This window comes from Dipodomys ordii, unplaced genomic scaffold, assembly GCF_000151885.1.
Source record: "Dipodomys ordii isolate 6190 unplaced genomic scaffold, Dord_2.0 Scaffold1, whole genome shotgun sequence".
Lineage (NCBI taxonomy): Eukaryota > Metazoa > Chordata > Mammalia > Rodentia > Heteromyidae > Dipodomys > Dipodomys ordii.
Window position 1 is genome coordinate 48842555 of NW_012267217.1, and position 26117 is coordinate 48868671.

General features: G+C 34.0%; 1 protein-coding gene across 2 annotated transcripts in view; it reads left to right on the forward strand.

Moving 5' to 3' along the window:
* Window positions 1-26117, forward strand: part of Vwc2l (von Willebrand factor C domain containing protein 2-like) — a 146932-nt gene that overhangs the window by 4832 nt on the left and 115983 nt on the right. For both annotated transcript variants that reach the window (XM_013037779.1, XM_013037771.1), the window contains one exon: window positions 20721-20850. In XM_013037779.1, coding sequence (XP_012893233.1) covers window positions 20721-20850 — 130 coding nt within the window. The remainder of the gene's footprint in view (window positions 1-20720; window positions 20851-26117) is intronic.

Genomic DNA, 26117 nt, shown 5'->3' on the forward strand with positions numbered 1-26117 from the left:
ATATACATATATACATATATACATATATACATATATATATATATATATATATATATATATATATATATGTCAGTCGTGGAGCTTGAACTCAGGGCCTGGGCACTGTCCCTCAGCTCTTCAGCTCAAGGCTAGTACTCTGCCACTTGAGCCACAGCGCCACTTCAGGCTTTTTCTGTTTATGTGGTGCTGAAGAATAGAATCCAGGGCCTCATGCATGCAAGGCAAACACTCTACCACTGAGCCACCTTCTCAGCCCCCATTATATATTAATTAATGACTCTCCAAAATATTTAATATACATTGACATTAGATACTTTTCCTTTCAAGTTACTGAAAATACAAGTACTCAAAACATGGTTTGTAGAAGCACATCTAGAAGTCATATGACTCCTTTCTACTACACTTGTATATGCACACATGCATTTTTATAATAGATGCATATATATGCATTTAAATACAGTGGAATATAATAGGGTTATTGTAGGAGCAACATCTAATCTAAGCAAAGAAAGACTATCAGATAAAGTGTGTAAGATTTGTAGCTTGGAAATTAAGATATGATAAAGAAGGAAAAATATTGTCTGATTATAAAGATTTAAGTAAACCCACCACTAAACATGCTACAGTTTGTTAAGAATATTTATTAAATCTATTTCAGCATAAAGGCAGTGACACAGCTATTGTATCAAATAGCACAGATATATAGACAAAAAGTTGATCATTCTTGAATCCCTTTAACCTCCCTAATATAATCTACTTCCTTTAGCATACATATATATGTATACAAATAGGATATGTATATATATATATATATCCTTATACATATTCATTGATCTATACATCTATCTCTCTATATATTTAAAATACCACTTTTTCAATAGCCATAAAATGCTTTAGCGATAGTCTAGGATAAAATTGTAAAAGTCAGAAACTAAGACCAAAAAGGTTTAATTAACTTGTTCAAAACCATCAAATTCCTCCCTTTCTACCTCCCTACCTTTCGGAATATCTTGACTTTTAAGTCAGATATACCTAGATTCAAACATCAGATTTGTCCATAGGATTTTAAATTTTGTGTCACAATCGTAATGATTAAGAAATAACCCCGGTAATAATTGGCTTCCTTGGGAAGACAGGTTGGAAATATTTAATGAAATGTAATTTATATGAAGTTTCCAGGTTTGTAAATTCTAATGCTTGGGACTCTATCTATACTCTATATTCTATACACAAATATAATACATATATATACACAGATATACATATATTTGGTTGTTATTGTTAGTTATGGAGTTGAACTCAGTGCTTAGGTGCTGCTGCTGAATTCTTTCACTCAAGATAGCACTCTACCACTTTGAGCCACAACTCCACTTTTGGTTTTCTGGTGATTAATTAGAGATAAGAATCTTGCTAACTCTCTTCCTCGGACCGGCTTTGGACCACAAATCTTCAGATCTCAGCCTTTTGAGTATCTAGAGCTATAGGTGTGAGACACCAATGCTGGCACTTTGTCTATATTTTATATTGAGAGCTCAATTTTAAAAAGCTTGAAACTTTAATATCTTTTAAAACATTTTACTTGTCCTATTTTCTATATAACTCTAAATAAATATTAGCCACAATCTGTCTTCTTGGTTCCCCTCCAACCCAAATTGAAATGAACATGTAAGTAATTTTAAAAGACAAATAGAACTTCCATGCAACAATCATAATACATTATTAAGGAGGTTTAGAAATGAGATTTTCTTTGCTTATAATATATTCATCCAGTAAGCATTTGTTAGACCATTTAGTATATGAGATACTGTAGATGCACTGACACTGGAAAGCATGATATTCAGAAGTCAAAGTTCCTGCTTACAAGGAAGATATAATTAATGGGGAGAGAGAAAAAGCAGTCAAAAGTTTAGCTTTATCCCCCTGAAATTCCAATATAATTTCCATGGCACTTGGCCATGCTAAGCTTTGATCTTCAACATGGCTAAAGTTCAGCCTATTCTCCAAGAAGAAATAGAGATGGGTCTGGGGAGATTAAAATTCCAAACAGGAAATCTCTAGAGCAAGGAATCTAGAGGCTGGATCTGATTAAAATGCCTACCTAATAAGAGTGAGGTAAATTTGTATATATTTTGGTGCCCAGTGCATGGGAAAAGTAAGATTTCTGGAACCAGAAGATTTAATATTTGGTTCAATATTTTTATTCTGGAAAATTATAGGAATGAAACAGTGGTTGAAAATGTCATACTTAGTAGGATTTTTAGACAAGACTATTGTGTATCCAAGCACAAATTAAACAGAGTATTGGATATTGATGGTGGAGGAACAGAAGATACTACTGTAGAAATATAGATAGCCACCTATTTCTTCTACCAGAGTGGACCCTTCGTGGGTAGGAGCAAGTTTTTAATTGGTTTTACTGGTTTTGTTTGCCAATTATGCTTTCCTTCTCCTCTATTCCACCCCACCCAGTATCATAGGCCTCACCTCACGGGATGATGAAGTTTGCATTTCCAACCTGCTACTCTCTCTACCCCTTCCTAGCCAAAGCTGGTACTGCATGCTGTCTTCAGCCCAGTGTGCGATCACCACCCAGTGTTTAAGTTGTGACATTCCATTCCACATAGTTGCAAAACCTATGTCACACTTCAACCTTTCTCATCAACAAATCCAAATGTAAATTGAACCACATGTTTCCTGATGGGGAACATGATGGGGGGAAGGGGTTGTAGTGGTTGTGAAGACTTTGAAAACAGATTCCTCTCGACTCTTTCAGAGAACTAAATTCTCCAGTGTTCTGGTAATTTTGTATTAAGATAAAGGTCAATGTACAGCAAGTTCTCTTATTGAGTTTTTTATATGCATACCCAGGAAAATATGACATGGGAACCTACATTTTAGGAAATTAAAGGTATAAATAATTATAATAGCACTTCCTACAAAAAGAAGTACATTATAAATGTAGGTTCTATCTACTTTGGCTCCATGCTTCTTCCAAAGAAAAAATAATTTCTTATTTTGCTCAGTTTTTTTATAACTCTGACTTTGCTAGATTTAGCATTTTTAGATATTTCTTTATACTTTAAAAGTTGTGCTGATTTAGTTTTAGGTCATTCGCTGAAGGTTATAATATACATAGCTGAAAGAGTTCTCATTTCAGATTTTGCACGGTTTTATTTTGAATTGAGTTTCTCCAGTCAATACCCAGTGCCCTTAATTCAGGATTTGGATTAGTCCAAAATCTTCCCTTCCCTACTGACACTGACCTTGGTGTTTTCCCCACTAATGGCTAAAGACAGTTGATAAGGTCATGTATTTTTACATTTGAAAGGGCCAGTGTAAATAATCTCTCATATTCCACATGTGTTTAGTGTTGCTTTGAAAAAAATAAACATGATTTCACACTGTGGTAAAACGCTTCCTACATTTTTAATTTAACACTTAAGTCTTGAGGAACAAATCAAAGACAAAAAATATTGAACACTCAGAATGTTTTGCCATATTATGACATCCATAAAAGATGTTGGTGCCACTTGAAGTTTGGAATGGACTTGCTCTTTAATGGGTATGATCGCAAGGAGGCAAAATCTCCAACCCCTGTCCTTAATCTGCAACCTCATTATTAATTTCCAATATTATCACATTCAATTATAAAAATTTTTGTGTAGAAAGAACTTTTGAGTCTTATGTTGGAGAGATTTAGTTAACGTCTGATTGTTTTTCAATCTGGGAAAAGAAGAAAAAATGGAGGGGAATATATTTGAGGATCTGAGAACCTGCTCATGAAGGAACAAGAGAATGTGGAGGCTAGAGGAAAATCTCAACGAGAGGTCGAATGGCAAGTAGCTTGCAAACACAATTCATATAGCCTTACCAGCTCCTATGAAAGGTACAGGAGCTGCATGAGATCCACACAAGGCAGAGGACAGAAAGCATCTCAGAAGATTGAGATTTATATTTATTTAAATAACAGAGAAAGGGGTAGATCCTGAGTATGTGGGTGTGTTTTATTCTAAACAAATTTATCCCAGAAATTTGCATATTCTCAATCAAAAGGTAGAGTGTCACCAGTCAATTCAAAGCTACAATCTAAGGAAAGTCTTAGAAAGCATCATAATTTTATGTAACAAAGGTAACTGAGTATTTTGTAGAAAGGCTGAGAATGGTTTTCACTGAAGATGATGAAAATTGTCTTAGAGTTAAGGAATAGCTTTCTGCATGTAGTGACAAAATGACAAAAGTCAAGGCTGCTGCTGACCTGCAGTTCAGCCTCAACATACAGAACTTTCAGAGATTGGAAATTCATTTTATTAAAAACAACTCAAGTTCATTACACTCTTTCTTAGTAAAGTATGCTCACTTGGAGCATATTTTTTAACTTTGTAAAAGTACACCAAGACTAGGAAAGAGATCATACTTTAGAAATGATTATCTTTTCAAAAATAATTCCACTTATAATTGAGAACAGTCCTTTTCGTATTTAATACTTCCTACAACACGTGAGTAGAATTATATAAACATAAGGCTTCCAAAGTCATCTCCCAAAAGGTGATATAGCCCCTTTGTAGTTGGAATGTATCTTTTGCATTACCTTTTATGAGAATTGATATTTAGCTAGCCATTTAGTCCGTAGGGAAAGTTTTTCATACTCCCTCCCCAATATTTATTGCTGCCCTCCTCATTGGAAAATGCTACTATTCATGGTGATACTTGTATGGTAAGTGTGACTACAGAGATTTGTGACTGGGCTTCCATGCCCTGTGCACCTGGGCAGGCTGGTTTGATTTGCAGCCACTCCGAGATTTGTGGAGCTTGTCACTGGTAGTGACTACCACAGACTCGAGGTCAGCCCTCAGCAGTTTACAGCCATTGTTGCCAGTTTCTTCCTGAGACTCCCCTTGTGCACAAGGTGAAATTGAGAAGAGTGTGACAAGGTAATTTCCCTTCCACATATGCACCCCAACTGTACAAAGTTGGGTTGGATATTTGTTAAAAGTACATATATAGAGATATGTTAAAAATTGTCTGTTTAGACTCACCAAAATACAGCACTATTAACAAGTATCTTTCTCTGTTTCCTCTTAGTTCACAAGTCAGATCAACATGCTTAATGCAAACATTATAGATAAACATAGTTTACATAAATCTAGAATTCAACTGCTCCACATATGCAGTTGATGTGGGGGGGGGCACGCACATGTGTGTGTGCTAAAAGCAACAAGAGTGCAAGAGTGTTCTTCTGGTCAGAAATCTTTACTATAAAATCAGATGAATTGCTGATTCTAAACCTTCTTAACAAACAATCGTGTCTATGTTTTTTGTTTCGTTTTATTTTTATACAGTTTATTTTTATGCAAGCACTCTATCTTATGGAGGATAGCACAAGAAAAGTCTTATCAGCAGATTTTTTATTTGTTCTTTATCCAGCCATCAAGAAAGAATTACAACAAAGAGCTAAGAAGGGGTTTAAAGTGATCACTGGCACTTGATGCTTTAAACAATAGCTACTTTTAATTGGGGCCTCACTTATTTTAGAATCTGTACTTTTGGACTGTCTCAACTTTACTGATTAACATCAGTAATTTTAGTCTAACAAACCTCCATTGTTGATTTTCTTGCCTCTGGTCTGCTGTATTGCTCACCACAATGAAGTTATCTTTGTAAGGTTTTAATTACATCATGGGAAGAATGAATAAAATACTTAAGTGAAAAGGAAAAACATCTCCTTTAAAAGTTCTTTGATGACATTATTCTAATTTGGTATAGGAGTGCACAGTTTATAGCTATTAATTTTTCTCCATATATGCCATGTAACCATGAACAAAACTCAGTATACTTTTAATATTATCATCTAGAGATTGAACTAATGTCATCAAGTATATCTTATAAAGAATAGCAACAATGAGGCGAACAAGGTGTTATGTCGAAAAATGAACTTTACAACTTTAGGGGGGGAAGAGGAAACGGAAAATGGGGGATGGGAAGGCAGGATGGTAAGGGGAAACAAAGGAAGAGGCAACAATGTTTGATAAGAAATGTACTCATTACCTTGCTCATGTAATTGTTACCCCACTGTACAGTATTTTTACAATAAAAAAACTTATTAATAAAAAACTTCTTATAAAAAGAATAGCAATATCAGAAATTTGAAGATCATAATAAAACTTATCAACAGTACAGTTACAACTACTGAAAAATATTTTTTAAGTCAGGCACTAGAGGTTCATGCCTCTAATCCTAGCTAGTCCTGAATTCAGTTCAAAGCCAGACCAGGCAGAAAAGTCCTTATCTCCAGTAAACCAGCTGGAAGTAGAGCCTGTGACTCAAGGGGTAAAGTACTTGTCCTGAGTAAAAAAGCTAAGGGACAGTGCCCAGACTCTGAATTCTAGCCCCAGTAAAGGCATGAAAATAAATAAATGAACATTACTTGTTTGAATTGTGATTTATTTAGGTTTTAATATTATTTAAAAAACAATAAATTGCTTCTTCTCACTAAAATTGTTATTTTTTGGGCTTGGGATTGTCTATCTAGTGTTTTTTTAGTTTGTTTCACTTACATATATGCTTATCTCTTAGAAACTCAAAGCACATATATGATATATACATATGTTAATATAAGCAGACATGTACATATTTATGTAGGCTAAGTCCTTCCTACTTTTAAGAGCTGACCACAGAAATGTAGCTCTGTAAAAAATCTCGTGGGTTTATTTCTGACCACTCCTTATTTTTTGACATAATAAAAATAGACTAACAGAAACTTGGCAATAGCACCATAATGATACAGCTCATTATTTGCAAAAGCAATATTTATATATTACATTTTTTAGGTCTTTTGTTGCATTTTACAGTCTTTGGATTTAATAAGAAAATTCGAGCTGATTTGTATCTTCTTTACCAATAAATATGTTGGATGTAAAGATTTATTTCAGGCCATTGTCTACAGAAATGTGATATCAGAACCTATCACCGTGGCAACCAAGTTACAAGTAGATAAGAACAATAAGATATTGGCATATCTAAAAATCAATCTTTGATTCAGATTGAATACAACTTGTGTAACAAGAATAAGTTTGTAAAAGCTTTGTTAAAAAATGAATCCATTGTCTAACAAGAAAGATGCTGTAATTTAAGCCAACAATCTAGGCCTAAGTAGAATAAAAATATAACATTAGATTCTACTTATTTATTTTTCAAGAACTATGCTAGGAAGTAACAAAAAAAAAACCTAAATTAATTGTCTTTGGTCATGTATTTTGGCTTTTTAGGAACTGTGTCCAGAATGAAGGGCATCTAGTAATGGAGTGAGCAGAATCTTTAGTTACATAGATAATGTTTCAACTAAAAATGTTTCAAAAACTCCTATTTCTTGACCTCTTGCACTGGTTTAAATCACTTCCATTTCAGAAGTGATGATGATGTTGATTAGTTGAATATGTGAATTGTACTGTAAGGTTTCTCCGCTGTTTTATAAGGAACAATGTCACATTGAGAGAGTATTAATAAGAACTTCCCTTGCTTTTTATGCTTACGTTGAGAACTGATGCATACGTAAACATTTTGGAAATGTATTTAGTATATACATACAGTACATAGCAGAATAAGTCCAGTGCTAGGCAGGAGCTCAACAGTCGTAAAAAACTGGGTAAAGTAGGCATTTCTCCTACCAGCCAAGTCCTAAGCATGTGTCACTTTATGCCTCACTGCACCCATCTCCAAAATGATATGATAGGCAAAGCTACTTGGCATCTAATGAGAGAATTACCAGAAATGTTAGTTACTTTAATCTAGGACTTTAGGTGTTTATATAACAGTAGAACACATTTTCTCAGACTTCAATTAACATCTTAATGTTCAAACAAGTTTGTTGAAACAGAATTTAAGTAATATCTTGCTAATCATTCCAGTTAGTCTAATTCTGTTGACTCTTATGGACCATCGATAAAAAATGCACTTATTTCCACTCATCTTTTATTGAATAGATCTTTTTGAAAATTCCAAAATCGCATTCATGTCATTAGTTATACAATTTATTAACCTATATTCATTAAGAGAGTTTCATTGAAATTTGACATCTTAGAATATATAATGATAATAATCACAATACCAGTTGTATATAACCAATAGTTGAAGACAAGAATTGACATACTACAGTCCACACGTCAACTCAGGTTGTAATCTGCTTTGTTAATAAAAGTATTGGAAAGGATCAATGCACATTAATATTCTCTCTGGTGACTTTTAGGGTGTTCCAAAATCTATATGACCCACAAAATATATTATTGTCTAGTATTTTATAGAAAAATTTTACCCTTAAGTTATTCTGCTCTTTCTACTACCTCCAGATTGTGCGGCATCAAATCTTTTTAACCTATATTGCTAAAGATCCTAAATTCTAGAGGGTCACTGCTAGACAGAAATCCTGTTTTACTTGTGAGTTGATTCAGGGTTCTCTTTTCAAGCATGTAAATTTTAAAAAGAAATATATGTTTCTTCATTTCAAATGAGTTCTATACATTTTACAACAGACATTCTAAGTCATGCTTGTTTGCAGACTTTACTCCAAAAAAAATAGCTTTCTTCTTTACATTGATAATAATCTAACAACTTTACACTTACTGAACATCTTAAATAGATTTTAAACTGTGTATTTTTTATGTCCTAGTTGCTTTTTTATGTCCTAGTTGCTCTTATGTGATTGGTAAAAATTTTTTAAAGATATGCTTAATTTAATGTGGTATAATAGACATATTTAGTGTTAAATTCATTTATAAGTGAAATTTTCTTCTTTAAGTGTCCAATTCATTTTGCACTATTAAACATTAACTTTCACAATTCATAGTTTGATTTACTAAATGATGGCCTCTTCCATGTGGAGCAGTGGAAGGTTTTGTTGGTTGAACTGAAACAGAAGACATTGAGCTGACCTTCTTAGTCTAATACACAGAACACGAATGGCCCTGATAGCACGTGGATTGTGATGTTTATTCTAGAAACTCCTGTGGAGGAAAAAGTAATTTACTTTTGAAGCGCTTGAGGAAATTAGCCTAGAAGTCTGGGATCTTAATACATTCAATGTATTTTGCCAAAGGTTAAAAAAAAAAAAAGGCTTAGCTAGGCCCGGGTGGCTCTCGCCTGTAATCCTAACAACCCAGGAGGCTGAGATCTGAGGATCACAGTTCAAAACCAAGCAGGGTCAGGAAAGTCTGTGAGACTCTTACCTCCAATAAACCAGCAGAAAACAGGAAGTGGCACTGTGGCTCAGTGGTAGAGTGCTTGCCTTCAGCTGAAGAGCTCAGGGATGGTGCCCAGGCCCAGAGTTCAAGGCCCACAACCGAATGAAAAAGAAAAGAAAAGGCCTAATCAGAAAAACATGAAGGTCAACCCAAGGGCACAAAGCACAGGACATGGCGTGTGAGATTAGAGTGGAGAGGGAGCATGGGGCCAGCCAGCAGCATGAATGCCAGTCCAGGAGCTTGAGTCAAAGCCTGGAGTCCAGGCAATTAAGACAAATACTAGTGCACAATCTGTATTTGTCAATTATTAAATACTAAGATTTTTTTAATCCCTACTTTCCAAATGAGAAGGCAGATCATCAGAGTAATTTATACTTTTGTTCATGTCATGAAGAGTGTCAAGTCTGACAAATCAAGGCATAGCCAGTTCAACTCCAGAGATGCCTGGACACGTTCTCATCTTCAGTGAGTTCACTGCAGACAGGAGGCAAGTATTTGATTTCCACGTAAGCAGAAATGCATTGTCTATGTTGGTTAATAGGTGTTCAATTATATCTATTTCATCTTTAGTTCTATATCTATTTTTTTGCAGAAATGTGACATTTTGATAACTGATAACTTATTTTCCTGTCTCACATTTTATAGATTTTGGTTCATTTAATTTAAATCACATTGCCAAAAAATAAAATAAAATATATCTGAGGCTCATTCTCATCCATTTAAAACAAACACACAGATAAACTATATTCTGAATATAGTGAGGAGTAACCAAGTTCAATTTTGCAAACTTTAGGGTTATTTTTTTAAAATTCCACAACAGTAAAATATATGCTTCAAGAGAAATACAACAATTATTAATTATTTTTTCTTATGAATGAATAATATACAAAAATTTTAAGGAGTATATATAAGTTGTGAATGATTTCTGCAGCTTTACAAGTGCAAAGGCTTCTACTACAGTCACTGTAGAAACTTCTGGTGGTTACTGAATGAAGTCATTTCATTTATAGGGAGAGGAATTCTACATCACTCTGTATCCCCATTTATTTTGATTGCCTACTCATTTTATTGCTCTCTGCTAAATATGACAAGGAAAAATTTAAATTGTTCATTCTAACTTTAATTCTCCCCAACATTAAAAATAAAATTCTGCTAAAATAGCAAACCTTTGACTGCTGAGATTTAGAAAGCTTCATTAAGGAGAAAAGGGACAATCACAGAGAAGTTTCTCTTTGTTAATGAGACTCTGGAACATTCACATGGAAACTGAAAGATACTAAATTCAAGACACCAAAAACTGTGAGCTAAAGTTACTCCATGAAACATAAAGAACCTGATTAAAGATTCAAGTTTCATCCCTATAAACAAGAATCTAATTCTAAAAATATTGTGGGAGGTTATTTTCTGTCAAACTACCATTTGAGTGCAAACATTTTGGAGATGTAGTTAGCTTTCAACACTCTTCACTAATACAAATATTTCAAAGTAATTCATAATAGCAATAATTATACCGTAATTTAGTGAAATAATTTATGAGAAATATACTCCCTAGAGAATGATACAGCCCTCCAAAATGGACAAAGTGTAGAGTAAGAAGTACTGATTATTTTGAAAGCCATAATGATGATAATCATAAAACAAAAGCACATAGATTACAAGCTCATTCACACATTGTATCATTCACTTTTAGTCTTGGAACAACTGATAAGGTTGTGGCATTAGTGTTCTATTGACATCTTAAATTACAATTGAGAAAATCCAGACTCAAGTAGTTTTTCTCAAGATAAGAGTGAGAACTAACTTGCAAATGTGCTTATACTGAGTCATCATGCAACCAAAATCCACCAGGAGTTAGCAGTTTCTATATATAGTTTAAAAAAGTTTGTCACTGATTTGTTTGCAGCTTGCTCCAAAATTACACACTAGAGAGGTTCCTTTAGAAATCACTGTCATTGCTTTAATTAAAATATACTTTTGTGGGCCTACAAGACACCTCAGTCTACGTTTGTAGAATGAAACAAGTTATGAACTGAGCATTGGAGAGTGAATTATAAAATTCAGTAGGAAATTACTGCTCATTCTTAAAATTGGAAATGTGAGAGTTTAATATTATAAAGTTGGCAATATCAGTTTTTAATTATTCTTTCTTAGCATATCAAAGTGCAGTGTTATACCAAGAGAGATAAAATCTTAAATTTTAGAAAAGTTTTTCTTACTGAAATACTGAGTGTCAAAGAGTGCTTAAGAAATAATCTGATTGCCACTCATAATTGGATTGATCTGGTTTTCCTGCACTGGTGAGTTCCACCTCCTGGAACCTGACAGGCTCTGAATTCAGGGTCATCCCTGCAATGCTGTCAGGCTGAATTACTGCCCTCCCACTGGCAGTATTTCCTCAGAATGCTTCTGACAGGGCTGGTTTGTTTCTCGCGTGGCTTTTTCCACCTGTAGAACTCTCATGTCACCATATGTATTCTTTCCTAACTGCACTTGACTTGTTTAATGCTGGTGTAGATAACTGGCTATTTAAATGTAGAGGAACAGTCTCTCCTTCTTAGTACAACCAGGAATGTTTTCAACTTGTACAGTGGCTCACTACTTTGATGTTGCATAAATATAAGTTCCATGGAGAATTCTTAGAATGGAAGCACATGGGTTCTGCTGCAAATGTTCAGTTCCATTGTGAAGGAATATTCATGTACCAAAGCCAGCTTTCAATCATCCTGTCAGTGAGAGAGTAAGAACTGTTGCATTCTTAGACTATATCACAAGTGCAGGTGTCATATTTTATCTGGCCTTCCTCTACACTTTGGAGAAGATCTAAGCCACAATGAAGTATAGTTTTTTTTCTTAAATACACACGATATTTCCTTAATAATGATACTCTGCCTACTTAAAATATGTTATTGTATGTATCTTAGTATATATTGTACATAGATACAGTTACAAAAGTATAATTATGTATATAAGCTTATATTCTTACCTATTTGGGATGCTATTAAAATTTCAGAAATTTTATTTCATGCATTTTATTATGTCCATGAAAACATTCAGGAAAAATATTGATTTTATACTTCTTCAGTCTATCAGAATAAGCAGGATTCTTACATCAAAGAAAACCATGCCCTTGGAAAACATGACAAATACATTTAACTTTGGGAAAACTATTTTTAGGAGAAACAAACTATTAATACAATATTACTATTCTGTTGCAAGCTTAATGATGAATTGCAAGAATGAGTGAAGTTTTGGTGCTAGATAATTAATAATTTTATCACTGGTACTCAATTGTTTCCCAATCTTCTATTTAAATTTAGCTCAGATTAAATGGAAAGGAAAATAGAAAGATCAACTCCAATAACTTAGCCCTCCATTATGAGAGTATCAGCAGTTATTCTCATAAAAAATCTGTTTAAAAATGAAAACATATTCATAGATATATTAATTTGCAGGTTAGTATTTGTTGAAAGCATGAAAGATATATGGTTCCTCTTGGTATAGTTTGTATACTTTACAATGCATATAATACATATCCTACAAATACTCTGAAAAGACATAATTTTTCAAATGTATATAGTTCTGAATTATTACTTATCTAGTTTATTATATAAATACATGGGGAAAGCTGAATGCACTCTTTGCAAACATTTCTCTAAAATGTTTATGTTTTAACAAAACAGAAATGTTCTTTGACACACCTAAAAGAATATTCCAGAATATATTTTCAAAATCCCATTTCCTCCAGAATAAGCCAGAACAACTAGTATTTAATTCACAATATATGTAATACCACAATGTACATATGTTGACCGAAGTGAGGGGATTATTAAAAGATATCTATGTATCAGGTTTTCCTATTTGCCTTATCTATATTAATATTTTTAAAGAAGTCCCAGCTCTATGTCCATAAGTTGATAAAACTCAAAACCTCAGTGTTCCAAATATGCTCCAATCAATAGAACAGCTCACTGAAAAAGGTCATCCCAATCTCGTTAGACCAAGCAGAATTGTAATCAGTGATGCTATGGGTCAGTTTTCAGATGGCTGTGAATTTTGGTTAAAACCCATTGGATCTGTTGATTATTTGATCATATCTACTGCATACAAATTAGTGGATACAGAAGTGGCCAGAGATATTAAATACTCTTGCACTTTGTATTTTAGTGTATGTCTTATAATAAAATGAACAGTGAGATTTCTGACAGGCATCAGCAACTTTGAAGTAGAATCTCCCAAATTTCTCATGCAGTTTGGAAGTAATGAGATTTGTTCCAGAAAGTGATAAAAACATATATGCCATAAATTATCTCTAAAAGAAGAGTGCTTCATAAAGCAGTATTTTTTCATTTGTCTAGATCAGATTTTAAATAATTGGTTAAAAAGGTTTTTCTTTCTGAACATGCAAACTGTGCTGTATTTTCTTTGCTAATTTTTAACATTTACAAAAGAAATGGATCTCGCCAGGTGCTAGTGGCTCACACCTTTAATCCTAGCTACTCAGGAGGCTGAGATTTGAGAATTACAGTTCAAAGCCAGCCCAGGCAGGAAAGTCCATGAGACTTGTATCTCCAATTAACCACCAGAAAACTGGAAGTTGTGCTGTGGCTCAAGTGGTAGAGCACTCGCCTTGAGCTGAAGAGCTCAGGGACAGCACCCAGGCCCAGAGTTCAAGCCCACAACCAACAAAAAGAAAAAAAGAAAAAGAAAAGGATCACTTCAGAATACACTAAGCCTAATGTCAATGGATCAGAAGGAAGCATTGATGTTATTTCTATGCTAAAACTTGACCTTTCAAATATATTCCATGCATTTCAGTGTCCATTCCTTCAGCATTCAACAATATTCACAGAGAGTTTTCTACCAATCAAGTTTTGTGTCTGAGAATATTCAGGTTGTGTTTTGTTAGGCTTTGTACTGTACCCCATCCTGTAGGAAAATAGACATGTTTAAAATCAGGGTTTTTTTTTTTCCTGAAAAAATGTTGATACTATACTAAAATCTCTGTGCTTAATGAGCAACCATTAAACTTGACACGTGTTATAAAATGAGACTAGATTTTTCTCAGCCCCTTTGACAATTCCTCTGTATATACTCATGTTCTAAATTTAGTTAACGCAGTATTTTTCTAGTTCAATAAAAGTCTGCAATCATCTGTTGCTAGATAAGCCACTCAATGGAGTATTTGAAAACTGACTTACCTGTGATCTGCATGACGAATACCATGAATTTAAAATTTCCCTTAGAGAGTGAGTTTATATTCATTGCCATAATATTGGATCCCAAATCCTTATTTCATGACTCACAGTCAAAAATCTTTTCCCCAAAAGTGCACTTTATTATGTTTAAATAAAATGCAAACATCTCATTGACTCAAAATGCTTTTTGTGCATTACGAACACAGATGAAGCTGCCTTTGGCACAGCTTAACAAATAAGGAAGCAAAGATTGTTGCAACAATAAGTGATGAGCTAGTTTAGCTATTGAATAATTATGCAATATACGTCATACAAGTCATAGTATACGTTTTGAGAATTTGGCACTGAACAAAATATTATAAGTAGCTTAGAATTCATGAAGATAGCAGAAAAGAACTAATGAAAAATGTAAACAATAAATAAAGTGATTTCATGAGCTTATGATGGTTTTGGAATGAGTGTATGGTGGACAGAGATGATGGAGAGCCAGGATTATCTAAGCAGACATGGGAGATCTTTCGGGAAAAAAGAACAAAGCTACAGCCAAGAAAAGACATGTGTTGTCCTCTTGTCTTTTTTCTACCTTTTCCCCTTCTTTCCTGCCTTCTTCATTCCCTTTTCCTTCCTTTCTTGCTTGGAGTGATTTATAATGACGAGTTTAACCTTCATAACTTTTTGTCTAAGACAGCTACTATTTTTGGTATGTTTCTAGCATAAGAATATTAAGTCAAAAATCCTCTCATTTATCTAAGTATTGTAAAAAATATCTTTTTTTAATTGTAAAGCTACTGTACAGAGGTGTTCAGTTACATGAGTAAGGTAATGAGTACATTTCCTAACGAGCATTGTAAAATTTTATTGCAACCACCTCCAGAATCACATTCCATTTGAGAAAACATACTAAATACCATTTTCAAATAAAATCTTATGCTGTCCATTTATACTTTTCAAAAAGCCATTATACCCACAAAAAGCAAAATATGCCCACAAATATTTTTTCTTCCCTATTTTGTGTTCTAAGATATTGCTTATTGTTTTAACTATCACTTAATCATTAAGAAACTAAGGCAAAGAAAAGCTATATCACCAAGAGTAACAGCTAATGAATGAAACATCTTATGTTGAAACCACATTAACCAATATGTAATTGGAAATGGTCATTTGTCTCTACTGGTCACCATGAGGGAACAGTGACCCAAACAAAGCCAAGTAAATGAAGTGGTGTGTTTTTTTTGTGTGTTTTTTTTAAGTTTTCCTAATTTAGAACCCTGACTATGAAAGAACATTGTTATTACAACTCTCAGCACCTTTAAACAGTAAAATCTGTGTTTGGATACTAGTATGCTTGTTGTCACTTCAAGGTTTGAATCTGTGTGACAAATCTTTTTTTAAATAAGGTTTTTATTGTGAAAATACTGTACAGAGGGGTTACCATTACATGAGCAAGGTAATGAGTACATTTCTCATCAAGCATTATTGCCTCCTCCTTTGTTTTTCCCCTACCATCCCTTCCCTCCCATCTCCACAACTACACAAATCTTACAATGATCAATTCCTTCAGAATGTTCTCAGAGCACCATCAATGGCTATCCCATAATAATGATGCTTCTAGGTATTGCCATGTGGACCAAAGTTCCACAGTTTCTTCATATATGTATGATGAGGAAATCTCAGTGCTTTTAGAATACAAAACCAATGTGGATTTTTCATTAACTTGTGGCAAAATTTCTATTAAACCACAATCATGTCTTCTCCCACAGTGATGAACAAATGACAATGTTAGTGTCCACATTTCAAAAAAAAACAAAAACAAAACGTTTGACCATTTTTTTCTGGGATTATTATTCCAGTAACCTAATTTTCTAGCTCCCAAGTTACTTTTCCAATTAAAACATAATGAACTGGTCATTTTTTTTTTGTTTGCAGGATTCTCAAAATTATAATGATTTCTGTGACTTCCGTTTAAAAGTCTTTGGAAATTAATCATTTTTAGTCAGATGCATGTGGTCAGGTCTCCATTCTAATACCACAAAAGGAACTTAAGACCCCTAAAAACAATATTTGAAACTTCTTTTTTACTTTATGGCAACTGGGATAGTAGTCAGTATGTATCAGACTTGGAAAAAATTATATTACGTGAAGTAAGCCAGGCCCAAAGAAACATAGGTCCCATGGTTTCCCTTATTTGTAATAACTAGTATATGTCTGAGACAAGCAGAAACGGTCAGATAAGTTGATGTTAGGCGAAATGAACTCCAAGATAAGGACACAAATGGTTTTTTTCTTTCTTGCTATTGTTTTTAATGTATAAGGTACCATGAGATTTTTTTTGTTGCTTTGTATGTCCTTCCCCCATGGTATAACCCCTGTTTTCACTGTACTTGATGTTGGTATAATTTGGGGAGCAGAAGGGAAAAAAACAAAATGTTTAAATAGGGATACAGGTGGACCCATTGCAACAATGAAATGTACAAGACGCTATGTCAAAAAACGAACTTTAAAATTTGGGGGGGTCAGAATGTAGTTTTTGAGGTGGGAGGGAAGGGATGGTAGGGGAAAAACAAAGGAGGAGGCAACAATGCTTGATAAGAAATGTACTCATTACCTTGCTCATGTGATTGTAACCCCTCTGTACAGTATTTTCACAATAAAAATGTATTAAGAATTATAGCACAATCTGTGCTTAAATGAAATTCCATATTACATATTTCAAAGCACTGAGCCTTCATAATAATAGATTTATCATATTGTTCCATTTCTATAACACACATAGTACTCAAATCATCTAATAAATGCCTTAGCAAAAAAAACCCTCATAATATCAGCTTTATATTCTACTTATTGATTTCAATTTATACATGCAATTTATATAAAATATGTGTGCTGAGGGTAGCTTTGTTTTCCAAAGATTGCTTAGAAATCAAGTGTTCTTTGAGATTTCTTTAGGAAAATATTTTGCTTGTAAAAAATTTTAGGATATGGTTAATCATCTGGCATCATATCTCTAAGTGACAAGAGCCATAGATAGGACATAATTTCATAAGCTTTTCTAAACAAAAGCTAATATAAATTGTTCCTCCCAACTACATTCCCAAGTATTTTCTGTTCCTCTGAGAGCTTTGTTTAATGATTAGTTTTATGGGACATCTCTAGGTTTAATCTCTAATTTACACATTCAAGAACCCAATAAAGAAAAATTTGTAACCAACTCAAGGTGTAAAGCTTTATCAAAAGTACGTAACTACTGGGAGATTTACACTGTAAAGTGGAAAGGATTTTTAAAGGAATTCAATGCCAAAGTAGCACATAGCTTGCTCTTAGTAAGATTATGTTACTTAAACAGTATCTTTTCAAAAAGGAAAGTAGGGAAGATGGAGAATGTCAAATTGGTGTAAGAGATGGGAAGATCATGAAAGCCGAGATGCCTGGCAAGTCTGTATCGTCATAAAGAGATTTAGTGTGGGGTTGATGGGTTAGATTGTTTAGAACCTGAGCAGATGGGCAGCTGTAGGCTTGAGGTGTGAAGAAATGAACTGCAATAAAGAATGATTACTTGTAAAAAAAAATAAACTTAATAAAACACCATAGGAAATAGCAGATGAATAATAAAAAAATCTGGCTGGAAAGGAAAAAATTATTAATAAGTCCATGTTCATGGCATGATTAGAAGCTACAAATAGCATGTTAGGGGGTCTATTTTATTCCTCTAAGTTATGTGTTTCATGATTTAAAACCCCTTCTAAAACTCAGACATACTTTTATCATTATAGTTTGTCATCTTAGCTCTTTCTCAGAGAACTTCTCAAGATTCCAAGGCTGAACTGTGTCAACATATCTACTGATTTAATCTTTTGTAAACTTTTCCTACTCCTGCGAGTGTTACCACCAGTCACCAAAGCTTAATGGTGCCACCCCCCTGTAAAACACAAGCCATATGGCAATCTAACTTTGGCCTCCCACAATATTCTAACTCATATGTACAGAAGAAAGTAAAAAACCTAAAATTTCTTGATAATTTTTATGCATTAAACATCTAAGTATAGTGAAATTCACCTTCTTAGCAAGAAACACTCATCCTCAATTAATTACCCCATTATTAACAGTCACTCCCGTCGACCTGCTCTGTGTGGAGACTTGTACAATACATTGGAAATTTAAATACTCCTTGAAGATTTGTTGAATGGTGCTTCATGCTATGGAATGGCAGAGGGTCATTACTAGAGTTGCTTAATTTAAACCCTATCTCTGCTCTTTAATGTACCTAAAACTTGTGCAAAGTATTGACCTTGCCAACCTATTTATCTATGAGATATAGATAAAAACAAATATATAGGATTTGGGTAAGAAATAATCCAATATAGGCAAATACTTAGCACTTAGTAACTAAAATTTACTTAAATTAGAATGGTACTCTTCATCAGCCTGTGTTAATAATCTAATTCAGCAAATCTTTCTCAAAGACCTCTGATACTTTGGTACAAGCATGTAACATTGAAAATTCAGCATCGCTTTAGGAGTTGATATACCTTAATTCAACCTACTGGAGTTGTGTCCTCCCAAATCTTGAGCCCTTTCTTCAGCAAGAAGGCAAGCAGGAAGAGCAAGCCAATCCCAACTGCGGAAGAGGAAATGTACAAAGAATTATATGAGCAGCTCTATTTTTCTCTCACATTGGCAATAGATACCGTGTGAAATCTTTGCTACACTGAGGTGAGGAAGGCTATGTGAAAAGACTTCTTTGCACCCACTAAGAAAAGGAGACACCTCCCGACCAGTTTGCATGGAATCTTGCACATGAACTATGGGGTTTACAAAACCATCTCACTTACTTGCCTTATTCAAAATTTTCTCCATCAAATATCAAATAGTCCGTCTTGTAGAATCAAGACTTTCATTGTGAAGTTATGGAGATTAGGAGGGAAAAACCCCAGGAGAATTCCAGCCTATGGGATAGTGGCAGATATTTCTCTGAAGTGCTTAAATACAACTTGCCACAGGGTAAAGAGCCTAATTGCACTTTGAATAAACTTATTGATCACATGAATAAATAATTCTTTATCATCAAGTCTACAGCTTCATTCTCTTATTAAGATGCAAGTTGCAGACTAATTAAAGCCAACTATCCTTCAAGCACAGAGCAAAGATGAAATGAATTTTGAAAATTCTTGATTGAAAGGTTTTTACCCCAGAAACAGTGTGAGACAGGGAGCTTCGACCAAACCCAAATTGCCAGATTCAGGCAGATTAAAGAGCTGACAGGGATTATGGACAGTAGCCATGGAAACAATGAAACAAGGCTTCATTAATCCAATTTTCAGGTGAACGGTGGCATTGACTTGAGGGCAGAACTTTCTAGAGACAAATTTGTTGATTTAAGAAGTATATGTCTTATATGTACTCATTTTAGAATTCTGAAACTTAGTTTGATGCAGAATAGAGGTACGAATTATACAGTGAAAAACATCACAGGCTGACCACTGTTCTACTATTCAAGATATAGGCAGTTTTTAGAAAGAAAAGAAAAGGAAAATCCCAACCAATTCTTGATTGGTAAGTATACTATAATGACAAATCTTCTTTGCTGCTTTCTTGTCTTTTTTCCCTCTTAATCACTTTTCAGTTCCAGTTTTAGTGTCTTTGACTCTTACTTAAATAGTGGCTTTTTAGGTCAATTGATTTTAGTTCACTCATAAAAGCAAGCAGGCAAGATGAAAGGTATTCACTAAATCTTTTAAGAAGCAGTACCTGGATGTTGGGATGCCAAATGCAATCTGCTCTGAAATTCATGTAAAAAAGTTCCATTTAGATTCTAGGTTACCTTGAAAAAGCATTCATATAAAGGATAAGGATGTGCACTTAGCATTTTCTTGTTGCTGAGTAATCTCTCTCTTGGGAAGAAAAAAGAATGACAAATGGCAAAAACTATTTTATACGGCCCAGCATTCATCTTCTTTATAGAAGTTTGAACCATCAGTTCATCTCGAAACCAAACCATCCAATGACATGTTAGTAGTACAAACATTTCTCTATAAAGTAGGGACAGTGAAGTAAGAAAACTTAAACGTGAGTACGTTAGTAATTTTTTCCAGAAACTGAGCTGTGCATTGCAAGCTTCCTTGGCTTGGTTGGATATCTAGATTGCTTTCCATTGGGAGAGAATGATCATATAATGGTAAATGGACTTAAGTCAGTAAAACCAATATAAATACTGATGTTTTGTCTTCTGACAGCATATGAATGTGCAAGCATTAAGTTATAGGAGAAAAGGGGCTAATTTTAGATTTGTTCCTAGCCCTCTCCATGTGAATGGTGTCGCTGTGAGCCCAGCAATGAAGTTCACTGTGTTGTAGCAGACTGCGCAGTTCCTGAGTGTGTCAACCCAGTCTATGAACCAGAACAATGTTGTCCTGTCTGCAAAAATGGTAAGACCACACTGCATTAGCTTTCAAAGAGAGGTTAGTGCAAAATATAAAATACTTCACTACTGCACACCATGCAGTGTAAGAGCCTTCTAAGATCTGCCTGTGGCTTTTCAATGAGAACAGAACTGATTTATTATTTTTTATCTGAAGCCTTAAAGTGAAAATAAACCAACCATGGGTGAATTGTGCAGCTCTCCATCTAGGGAATTAAAGTTCTTGTAAGCTGGCTTTGTTGTGATCCCTATTATTTATTGCTGATTTATGAGGCTATTGGAAAGAACACAGTACCATCTTTTTGTGGTGATTGCATTTCTCTCTCTTGCTCTCTTGTGGAGGATATGAAGAAAGGAAAAGAAAGGAAAGGAAGGAAAGGAAAGGAAGGAAGGAAGGAAGGAAGGAAAGAAAGAAAGAAAGAAAGGAAAGAGGAAAGGAAAGAAAGAAAGAAAGAAAGAAAGAAAGAAAGAAAGAAAGAAAGAAAGAAAGAAAGAAAGAAAGAAAGAAAGAAAGAAAGGAAAGAGGAAAGGAAAGGGAAAGGAAAGAAAAAGGAAAGGGAAAGGAAATGAAGAAGGAAGAAGGAAGGAAGGAGGGAAGGAAGAAAGAAAGGAGGGAAGGAAGGAGGGAAGAAAAGAAGGGAAGCAAGAAAGGAAGGAAGGAAGGAAGGAAGGAAAGGAGGAAGGAAGAGAGGGAGGGATGGAGAGAGGGAGGAAGCAGGGAGGGAGGGAGGGAGAGAAGGAGGGAGGGAAGGAAGAAAGGAAGAGAGAAAGGAGGGAGGGAAGGAAGGAAGGGAGAAAGGAAGGAAGGAAGGAAGGAAGGAAAGAAGGAAGGAAGAAGGAAGGAGGGAAGGAAGAAAGAAAGGAGGGAAGGAAGGAGGGAAGAAAGAAGGAAGGAAGGAAGGAAGGAAGGAAGGAAGGAAAGGAAAGAAGGTCAGTCAAGTAATTTAAAACAAAACCCAAGCAGCTTTTAGTTTTTAACAACTGAACATTGTGGTGTGGTGCCTTTCCCAAAGACTTATAGTTAACCCTGTTGACATTTTGCTAGGCACCAATTTTGTTGTATCTGATTATATAAATCCATTCAGCTAAAATATTAAATTGCTCATCTGGCTTTTCTTTTTCTTCTTCTCCAACTGACCTGTCATGCTGACCGTCTTCTCTGATTTAGAGGCTGAAAATAGATATCCTCCTGAAGTTCTAACCTACCTGATATGTGCAATGATATTAAATTTAAGACTCCATATTTCTAAAAAAGCTTCTGAAGGAACTGGAAAAGATACAGGAAAGAACAATTGGATGATTTAATGGTTGAAAAATAGGACCTTTGAGGATAGACTGAAGGAGTTAGCATAATTCGTCCAGGAGAAGAGAAGGCTCAGGAGAGACCAAACTGTCATAAAGTATATGAATCATTAGTGTAAAGTAGAAGAGGCTTGTTATTTTTCATTTTCTCCAAGGATAAAAAGAAGAAAAATTCAAGCATCTAATCAATCTTTAAAAATAGGATTGGCAATTCTTTGACTGATAGCTCCATTTTTTTTCTCTTCGATAAGCAACTATCTAAATAAGTCCTTGAGGGTCTTTTCTTCCTGAGATGGCCGTGGTTAATGTGGTCTCACTTTTAAAGCAAAGACAACTATGCTTATTAAAAGCTTATCTGGACACACTCTATGTACTTTTAGAGCAACTAAACCATATATTTAGGATAAATCATCTAGACTAGTATATGCTACACTAAAGCCCAAAATATACTCGGAGTTCCTATGTTAAATGTTAAATCAGCTGTTACAAACTAGTGACAATTTTATACCACACAAGGTTATCTCCTTTCTCTATCACATGTCCCATTAGAAGATTATTTTCTAATCCAATTATTTTTGTACAAAAAGTATAATTAGTTAACTAGTGAGCAACTCATTGGTATACCTGATACACAGATATTTGTCCTAGATTTAACGAATATTGAATATATGTTTTCTTATTTTCTTATCCATTGAAGCACTACAAAATGACTTCTGTTTTTTTCTTGCTATTGCCATGCAAACTTTAAAAAAAAAACACAAAGTAAGTGAATCTATACTAAAATAAGTAGGACTGTGAGGCTCTTTTTTTCCCTTGGGGTTTGAACTTAGGTCTCTGTGCTTCTTAGGCAGCAGCTCTAACACTGAACCTTGCTCCCAGCTCTAGAAAACCAACTAAACATAACATTGAGGTGTTATAATTTTTTATTAAGTGCTATTATTTTAGTACTTGTGACCCCCAAAATTGCATAATCAATGCCAAAAAGAGCATATATCAACTACTGAAACCCCCTTTGCTTATAGTAATTGTATTTTATTAAGAAAACAAGCTTAGCTCTGAATCTCCTTCTTTTCTAAGCCAAGGCAAGGAAACAGAAACAGATGACCCATATATAGAAGAGCTGTAGGAAAAATAAATATTTATCACCACATAGCATAACTAGGACAGTTTCTTCAACTTCCAACACGTTATAGGTCTATTGCATTACATTTGAGAAGACACATTTGCCCATTATATTGTAAACTATTGTTTAAAGTATGCCTATGATTTTCTTGGAATAAAGTAAAGCCACACAGATAAAAAAAATCTATCCTGTGCATTCAAGATAAAAGCAATAGATTTTCATTTGTATAAGAATCTTATGACATTTTCTACATTTTCTTAAATCTTCCTAAGTGTTGATGATTTTTGGCAGGCAAATATTTTTCAGTTTGCATAAATGTTGATTGTCTTGGCTGTCAGATACTTTCCTTTTGCATACCAAGATTGATTTTCCTGGCTTCCTGAATTTGAATTTACCAAGAACAAAAAGCTTTAAAGATATAAACTGAAAGTTTAAAGTGATAGCTTCTACTGTACCTAATATTAAACTCAATATTCAGCTAACATCAAAACCCTTGCTTTTAGATTAAGATAAAACAAAACTAGAAAACATCATGATATATGCACCACTACCTCAGAAAACTAGAGCCAGAAATGAAAAAAATAATTATTATCTTTAAAAATAAGCATTTTTAGTAGCAGAAAGTACAGGGCAATCTGTTCCCATGGCAAACAACAACACTCCTTCCTTATTTTCAATAATGTAATTTATAAGAAGAAAGATAAGTTTACATTTTCTAGTCTCAATAATTACCAAAAGCAGCATTTCAAGTAGTAATCAATGAATATAGTGAAACCACCAGATTATACTTCCTTTTCATTGAAGTTATTTCAACACCAAGAAAGACTGTCAAAATAATATTGGAACATTAAAAAAAGGTGTTCACATCTTGGAAGAAGAAATATCAGGATTGTTTTTTTTATTTCACAGAGACTGGGGAAGCAACAGAGGAATCTTTTTGTTTTAAAAATTGTTATGAAGTATTCACTTCTCTTTCCTCTACCCATCTGCAAGAATTGGTAATCCAAATGCCTTCCTGAGAAACATGACATTTCCAGATTGTTTTACTTTTCCAAAGATTGTATTACTTTGACCTTTCGGCCCAAGGCTTTTTCGTGGGAAATAATGAGCAGTCTTTACAATCTTTTATAATATGAAAAAAATTCATTAGCATAGTCGCTGCTTAAAGAAAACATTCTAATTTAGAGTTTCATATAAATATTTTGAGTATTTGAAAGCTGATTGTATATATGCTCACGTGTATGTAAATAGATATACTGAGCTAATAGCCTAGAATATGTGTTAATTTCTGAATTTGAGTTAACATTAATTTCAGCTTTGTTATAATCATTCATTCCATTTTTCAGTTGTTCATATAAGCTATTTTTGTTCCAAGTTATAACAAATTTATGTTTGTTGAATACCAATTACCTGGAATAGAAAATATGTGGCTATATTAAAATACGTGATCATTGGAGCATCCAAATGACTACATTTTTACATTATGTCATCAACCAGTATGTACATACATCTTATGCTTCCATGGGAATCTAGTGAGTCACCATTCATGAGTATGAAGGGAAAGTTATAACATGAAAAATTGGAAGAATTGGCTAGATTGGCTCTTGCCTAGAGCTATGGAGGGTCAGGATTCCAGGCCAGTCTTGGCACAAGTTTGTAGGACTGCATCTCAGGAAAGAGCTGGAAGTGATAGCATACAGATCGGAAGTGTAAAATATGCAGATCGTGGCTTAGGCATGAACCAAGAACAGGGGTGGGGAGAGTGTGGAAAGAAGCAAGAACCCATCTCAAAACAACCAGTGTAAAGAGATCTGGAGTCATGGCTTAACAGTAGAGTTCCTGCCTAGGAAGCAATGTACGCTGAAGGGAAACCCCAGTAGAGGAGTTTTCAATTCCTTTGTAACTTCACACATATTGATGCAACTGTATTCAGATATCAGATACTTAATTTAGTGTCCCTTGCTTTTTTCCAACTTGGTGCTGATACAAATAAATCAGAAAATAGATTTCCCAAAATAGCAGCAAGGAAGGGGAAAGGAAAGAAGGGGGGACAGTGATATACAAACAACAAAGATAATTTTTCTGGCTTTCTAAATTAGAATTTGTCAAGAGTAAGAGACAAGTTTACATTTATAGGATCTACTACACCTAATATTAAATTTAATAGGTATATAACACCTTCTAAAGCTACTTAGGACATGTTTACTATGTACTAACCTAATATGTAAAGAATTTCATGAAATGAGAAAAGAAAAGAAATTACACACTGTAGGGAATGAATCCAATATGAATATATGTATATATATATATGTATATATATATATATTCATAGATAAAAACTAAATGTCTAGAACTTACATTTACCAAAAGAGATCAAGGAAATAGAAAGTAAAACAATGAGATACCAAATTTTATTGATAATATTTTGAGCTTGATGGCACCTGATACTGACAAAAGTATTCAGAAAATAGTTGAGAAAGAATTGTGTTGGACAAACTTTTAAGAAATTCCTTTCTATCAAAACTTTCATGCCATTTGATGTTAGACATTCTACCTCGCATAGTTTGTCCCACATTCATGTACAAAATTTTCACTGCATTTGAGAGGAAAAAGTTGTGAGAAAACCTAATAATATTTTAATGAAACAATGAAATATATTAAAGCCTTAAAAAGACAGTAGATCTTTTTACTGCTATATAAATTAAGCAAAAATTACATGGTAGTCTAGACAGTGTTATGTATTTAATAGAGTAATATATATATATATATATATATTCCACTTTGCTATTTTTAAGCAGTACTCTGGGAATTGAACTTATTCTTGGTAGCCAACACTTGAATCATACTTC